The sequence below is a fragment of the Barbus barbus genome, assembly GCF_936440315.1.
Source record: "Barbus barbus genome assembly, chromosome: 34".
In the NCBI taxonomy this organism is placed as follows: Eukaryota; Metazoa; Chordata; class Actinopteri; order Cypriniformes; family Cyprinidae; genus Barbus; species Barbus barbus.
In genome coordinates, this window is record NC_136762.1 from 27,206,121 (window position 1) to 27,213,527 (window position 7,407).

Here is a 7,407-nt window from a genome sequence, read left to right on the forward strand (position 1 = left end):
GCATTCCTAGCTGGGCAGAATATCACAGACACTTCAACATTTTGTCTATTTTAGATAGTTCTATTTTTCGTCCAAGTTTCTTCTTATACATTTTGTTGTCTGTTTTGATGTCACACTTCCCTGAAGGTCGCTTGTGAGTGACTTTGGCTCTTTCTGCAGTATGACTTATATAGATGTAAACTCCTCACCTTTCAGTGACCACTCACTTTTTTCAGAAAATAGGTAACCTATGAGATTCACTTAGATCCAATGAGAAAGTGTTTTATGAGGGAAGGGGGGTCTTACAAGGGTAAATAAAGAACTGGGGCCGGTTGCATAAACTGTTTAGACTAGTCTTAAAAAGTTAGCCATCTAATTTTTTTCTTCAAGACTGATCATAACTTTTTTTTAATTCAGTTATGAAAAGGTAGAATGGTCTTATTTGTATTGGAAAAGCAAGACTGATTAATTACCCCTTGGCAACTGCTAGTTGGTCTAACTAGTTCTTAAGACAGTCGGTGGCTAAGTTTATGCAACTGGCCCCTGGTTGTTTCAGTAAGTTTGTATAGTATTTCCTTTACTCTTTACTTCAGAAACTGTCTAAAAAGGGCAATATTTGATGTATTTTAGACCTGAGATGTGGGAACGGTGAAGAGAGAGAGAGGGCATTTTAGGTCAGCAGCATTTCCGTCTAATCAGCCAACATTGTCTTAAATAGCCTGCATAGCACTTCATCTTTTATAACATGGGATTTTGACCAAATATATTCAATCTTGATTGTTGTAAAATGTTGCAACAAGATGTTAAAAAATGTTGGTGAAAAATTACAGTTTTGGACATAAGGTAATAAAAATTATCTTAAAGTAACTACAAATGAGCATGTAAAGCAAATATCTTTAAAAGAAATTCCGTGTGGAGCATGTCCCTGATCCACGCAGTGTTCTCACCTTTCCCCCCCCCCTTACCTGTTTGCATCTCTGACTGTTTGTCTGGGTGTGTGTGTGCAGATGTGGCTCCTCATATCCCCGCTGCCCTGCGGGACGCCGCTGTCTGTCGGGCCGAACCCCAGTCGACGCACCAGCTCTCCGGCGCCACTCCTCCGTCAGACACAGTGCTGTCCTCCAGCTCCTCCTCGTCTCCGATGGCTCAGCCGAGCGCCGGCCTGCACAGCCGCAGCAACAGCGCCGAGAGACTGCTGGAGCCCGGGGCCGCCGGAGCCGACGACTACCACGACAGCGACGGCACACGCCGGACTAGAGCTGTGGAGAACCAGTACTCCTTCTACTGATGCTGCGCTCCGGTTCACGAGAGACAAGAGCTCTAACTGTTACAGCACACTCCAGGCAGATCACGCAGATGTCTGAATGCTTTCCTTTTGTGTTGTTTCTGAGTTTGTGTGCGATTTAACCATGTTTAGTACTGATACATGCTTTTGAAAGAAGTCTCTTCTGCTCATCAAGCCTGCATTTATGTGATCAAAAATACAGTAAAAATTTTGAAATATAAGAATTTAAAGCAGCTGTTTTCTGTGTGAATATGTGTTAAACTGTAATGTATTTCTGTGATCTGCAGCTGTATTTCCAGCATCATTACTCCAGTCTTCAGTGTCACATGATCTTCAGAAATCATTCTAATATACTGATTTACTGCTCAACAAACATTTCTGATTATTATCAATGTTGAAAACGGTTGTGCTGCACAATATTTTTGTGGAAACTGTGAAGCATTTTATTTTTAGGATTCACAAATGAATAAAAAGCTCAAAAGAACAGCATTTATTTAAAATAGTAAAGACATTTACAAAAGATTTCTGTCACTTTTGATCAATTAAATGCATCCTTAATGTAAGTAATTTTCCCCAATCTTTTGAATGGTAGTACATCACAGTTGTATATTAAGCTGAAAAAATATTTCCAACACTGATAATCATCAGCATATTATTATGATTTCTGAAGATCATGTGACACTGAAGACTGGAGGAATGATGCTGAAAATACAGCTGCAGATCACAGAAATACATTACAGTTTACAATAGATTCACTTAAATATATTTCACAAATTTACTGTTTTACTGTATTTTTTGATCAAATAAATTCAAAATAAAGATGAGGCTTCTTTCAGAAAACATTAAAATATTAATCATTCCAAACTTTTGACCGGTGGTGTATATTTGATCTCCCTTTATATATCAACACATCATGAAAATTATTTTGCAATCAACAAAACATCAGTGAAAAAGTAAATTATCAACTGAGAGCTGCCGTCTTTGATCAGTCACTTCATCAAACTCTGTTTTCAAGTTGAGTCAGTCCTTGTGCATTTCTTGAGGTGTTTTGCAGCACAGATGCTCATGATCTCTTCATTCAGTGACAATAAACGCCTCCACATCATAGTTAACAGGACGTTTTTAGTTTTCACTATCATCCTCAGGATTCATGCATCTGACTCGTTCTTCACGATCCGTTACCTGTAGATCATCTCTTGCTCTGGATTCAGTGGGATCTGAATGGACCGTCTGGTTTGAACTCTTCTGGACAATAGAGTTGATGTCCATCTGTGTTCTTCAGGCGTGCAGCAGATCATCCATCTGATGTGTGTCTATTAGCAAATCAAACTAATCATGTTTTAATTATGTTCACCTGTTTGGCCATGCATTATTCTAATATTAGTCATTTAGGACATTGATAGATCTTGAGATGTGCTTTTTCTGTTGGTTTATACAATAGAGTGTAAAATGTGATATTTTTCATCACTCGTCTATTGGTATTTTTCAAATAATGTCCAAAAATGTAAAGACAACAAACGTTTTATGGGCTGTGGTGACATTTTTGTGATGTTTTCCTGCACAAAGGGCTTCTAAACATCATCTGATCTTCATCAATGGCAGAGTGTCTTATTTAAAGGGACAGTTCACCCAAAAATGTAAAATCATTTACTCTTCTTAATGTTGTTGCAAACCTGTAAGAGTTTGTGCCTTCTGTTGAACACAAGAGAATATATAAAATATACAAACAGTTGCTGGCAGCCATTGACTTCCATTGTATTTATTTTCCCCATGGAAGTCAATGGCTACCCTCAACTGTTCGTCAACTCCTTTTTTATGTTCAACAGAAGAAACTCATACATGTTCAGAGCGACAAAGTAAGTAAATGATGAATGAATATTCTTTTTTTTTTTAACCAATTCAAGTCAGAATCACTGATAAACCCTTATAACTTGTGTGAACTTGATTTAAACAATTACATTTAAACATAAACCTGTGTTTGCTAAAGAAGTCATTTTTCTGGCTGTTTCACTCTCAGAGCAGACGAGGATCTGATTTCAGGAGCTTCTCTCTCATCTGCACAGGAAAGAATCTCATGAATACAATCCACAGACCTTCAGCATATGTGCAGTTATGAACAGTGACTGCATCTGTTTGAGTAAATGTACAGCACCTTCCCATGTGCCGTTACTCTCATGAAAAATGCAGTTTTTGTTGCTCATGTGTTTGGTTGGGTTTGTGTGCTGTCAAGGGTTTTTCACTGATGTGGTTGAACCTCAGACGTTACAAGTCAACCCAAAACAGCATGTGCTTTACCTTTAACTGCATCGTTTGTTGTTAATGTGAACTAGTTGTGTCCCAACAGTTCAGTGTCACCCAAACCTCCAGCGATGTTGTGTTGAGATAAGAGTCATGCTTCAGATTAAAACAAAGACACTAAACCTGTTCAATGCAGCAGTAGAGGTCGACTGATTTCACGAATATGATAACTGTGGGATAATAAAGTGTGAAAACAGGCCTGTATTGAATTAACTGGCTTTTAAAATCAACATTGAAAGCAAACCTTACACTCTTTATTACTAATAATTACACTGTAAAAATGATATGATGGGTAAGTCATGGCTATTTATGTTTTTACATTAACTCATCAAAATAAGTTCAATAAGTTAACTTTTTTATGTTATATGAATATGTTTTTTTTAGTGTAACAATACACTGTAAAAACACTGCAAAGCCTTGATCATGAAAATGTTTTGTAATTATTAAATCATAAAAATATATACAGATAAACATCCAAACTGAATCACAAACTCCAAATAACATCATAAAACCAAACCAAAGAATGCTCTAATAATCCTGCAGCATATCAGAGCGTTTTTGATTTCTTTACTATGTAATGATAACATGTATTGTATGTATATCTTAGCTTTTTTCTGTTAATGTTTAAAATCCAGCTCTGTGGATCAGCACAGCACCAACAGTTTAAAAAAACACAGGTTCAAATCTTTCAAATCAATATATCGTCGACCTCTATGCAGTAGCACACTATTTCTATATGAACGGCTATTACTTTAGCTCAAGTTCATCTCCGACGGTCCAGTTTTCTGATCTACCTTGTGTTTATTTTTTAAATGTCAAAGGGGGTTTACTAGGATGCTCCAAAAACATGAAGTTTTATAGTATTTTTCCTCCACAACTTTATTTTTGTTGAATATTGTATTTAGGGGTCATTCAAGCATCAAAACCTGAAGAAAAATCAGTATAGATTAAAAACAAAAAACTTGTTACATATACTATCAAGATAACATCAAATGCACCTATAGTCTCGTGGTCAGCTCATGCTGTGATTGTCTTTGTAAGGCATTTGCTGAATGAGTTTCTGAGTCCGTCCCCTAGTAATGGCCCAGCAGTATGACAAGAACAGTTACTGTCAATACTCCTGTAATCTGTGACGCTCAAATGTTCCAGCTGCTTTTGATAGGACGAGGAGTTACTACTCAGAGAAGCTTTACTGAGTTTGGTGAGAAGAACTCGGAGCTCGCATGATGTCTTTAAACACCACTGAAAGGTGTGCATCGGTGAAATTTAGGTCATTTTAGCAGGCACAAAAAGGTGCATTGTCAATAGTCACTAGTGTAGTGATGCATGAGGCGAAGCTCACACAGGAATCACTTCCAAACCAAGCAGCTTTCTGTTGGTTAATGCAGTAAATGTCCAACACATGTAGATGTTTACAGTCATGATTATAACTTGAACAATGTGGGTGCTTGAGTGACTTCTAAATACACCTAAATCTGCTTCAGAGTTTGGATAAATGTAATTTTGTGGGCTTGTTCTCTTGAGGCAGATGTTTTTGGACACCCTCTTGTATTTCTGTGGGCTGGAACACAGAGAGACTGATGCAGCAAACCCAGTCCAGATGTGATTCACTGAGTTTGCTGTGAAGAACTCGACCGGCTTGTAACTCTACAGCATGGCTTTAAGGTTTGTTTCATATCCGTTCATCAGAAGTCCACACACGTTTGGTCATAGTGTGGTTTTTCCTGCTGATCTGATCATATTTTCCATTTATGAGTTCTTGAATCACACATTTGGGGAGCGAGTATATTGTGCTCGATGTCTCGTGTGCCGATCATCATCATGGTTTAATAACTGAAAATGACTGATGTGTTGTAGCTCCAGCTGTAGAGTCTGTGCATCTTTCCCTTGTTTTATTTAATGTTGTCTACTTCTGAGTTTTGTTTTATATGAATCCTTTATGCTAACAGTGGAATGAGTTTTGAACATTTTATATCAAGTGATGAGCTTCACATTAAACTTTATATTTCTGTGAATGAAGAAGCACAAAGAAAGGTTTTCATGGTAAATGTGGTCTGGAGAATGAAGAGAGACTACGATTAAACGGATTAGTTCATATAGTGAGGGTGTAAAGCAATAGTTTTATTCTAACGTAAGGCGTTCACACCAGTGTTTCTACTCAAACCAAAGACCCATGACACAGTATATTACATATAAATATAATATTGATTTATAAACAGCTCTTTTCTTCTTTTCAAGTTTAAATGAACATCAGCAACAAATATGCTGAATAAATATTGCTATTATTTACATTATCAGTCAAGCGTTTTTGAACAAAGATTTTTAATGTTTTTAAAGAAGTCTCTTCTGCTCACTAAGCCTGCATTTATTTGATCCAAAACAATGAGAAAAACATTTATTTCATAATGATATTTCCCCCCATTTTAAATTCTTATTATCCAATGAAAGGTTAGCTTTTTGTGATTTTTTTAAATAAAAGATCAAAAGGATTAACAAAGCAGGTTAAATTTCACAGTCTTCTTTGATCATATTTACCAAGGGTTCCAATAATTCTGACCACAACTGTAGATTATCATAATAAACACTGGTTTGCAGTGCAGTTAGTTTGATGTGCTTACTTATTCTTCTGGTTATAAACACATGAAGGCTGATGAATCAGAAATCTTGCACATTCCCAGAAAATTGTGAATAATGTAAATACAACACTCAACTGCTATTCAAAATGCATAGTTTGCCTCAAATCCATTAAATAGCCTAAATTCTGACAGACAAAAAGCAAAAAAACAGAGACCATTCCATGGTTAAGAGTTGAGGAGTATGAAGCACTGAGGATCAAACCCGGCGGCATTGATCGCAGTGCAGCACGCTTCAGGATCTCAGGCTGATGAGGAGGCCTCCTCCGAAGAGCAGCAGGAAGGCGACCGTCACCTCGTTCATCTTCATCCGCCTCCAGGTTCTGAGTTTGTGCTGCTGCTGCTGGCGCATCTGCTCGCGTCTGTGTCTCGTCTGCTGCTCTCTCTGCAGCTGCTCGCCGTAGTGCGCCTGATAGAACGCGTCGAAGTCGAAGTGAGCGCGAGCGTCGGGGGCGCGCGAGGGTGACGGTCTCCCGGCGCGCTGCACGTCGGTCTGGTTCAGGATCCCGCGGTCGTATTTCCTCCGGAGGCCGCTGTCGCCGAGCACGCTGTAGGCCTCTGCGACGAGCGCGAATAGCCGCGCCGCGTCCTCGCTGCGGTCCCGGTTCCGGTCCGGGTGATGGATGAAGGACTGTTTGTAATAGGCGCTCTTGATCTGCGCTGCCGTGGCGCTCGGCGAGACCCTCAGGATGTCGTAGTAGGCGGTTGGGCTCTCCTCGCGCGGCCTGGTGCAGTAGCCTCGGATTCGCGGTGGTTTGGTCGCTCCGTGAGTCCTGTCAGAACCGGCAGGGCTCGTAAACTCATCCGCCGCGGACAGATGACGATAATGTCTCCGTAGTGTTACAACAACAGAGAGTTTGTGAGCTCCGCTCCTCAAGCAGCCGCTGACCTCCGCCATAGCCGCTGCAGATCCAGAGACCTACATCCGGCAAAACAAAGATATGAACCAATCAGAGACGGGGCGCACAGGAAACGGCGTTCCATTGGCCAATGAGATCTATTATATATATATATATATATATATATATATATATATATATATATATATATATATATATATATATATATATATATATTTATTTATTTTTTCAGTAATATAATTCAATACAGAACATATGGGGCAATACAAAAAAGAACGAACAGAAAAAAACATTCTATAATTAGAGATGTCTTCAAAGCTTATTTTTATAGGAGGAGAATTTTTGAAGTCAT

General features: G+C 38.8%; 2 protein-coding genes across 3 annotated transcripts in view; one reads left to right on the plus strand and one right to left on the minus strand.

The window, feature by feature from the left end:
- The window catches only part of LOC306853849 (SH2B adapter protein 2-like), a 34,791-nt gene extending 31,103 nt beyond the window's left edge, over positions 1-3,688 (plus strand). The window contains exons 10-11 of one of the 2 annotated variants that reach the window (XR_013782774.1): positions 987-3,124; positions 3,328-3,688. Coding sequence is in view for 1 of the 2 variants with exons in the window: in XM_079391500.1 (XP_079247626.1) it covers positions 987-1,267 (281 nt within the window). In the remaining variant the exon portion in view is untranslated. Of the gene's footprint in view, positions 1-986; positions 3,218-3,327 lie in introns of those variants that run through there. The other variant, XM_079391500.1, reaches the window with a different exon arrangement.
- A 737-nt stretch (positions 3,689-4,425) lies between these two features.
- On the minus strand, positions 4,426-7,115 carry dnajc30b (DnaJ (Hsp40) homolog, subfamily C, member 30b). Its single transcript, XM_079392052.1, has one exon. The coding sequence runs from the start codon at positions 7,091-7,093 to the stop codon at positions 6,431-6,433; it is 663 nt and encodes a 220-aa protein (XP_079248178.1). The 5' UTR covers positions 7,094-7,115; the 3' UTR covers positions 4,426-6,430.
- Positions 7,116-7,407: the final 292 nt, after the last annotated feature.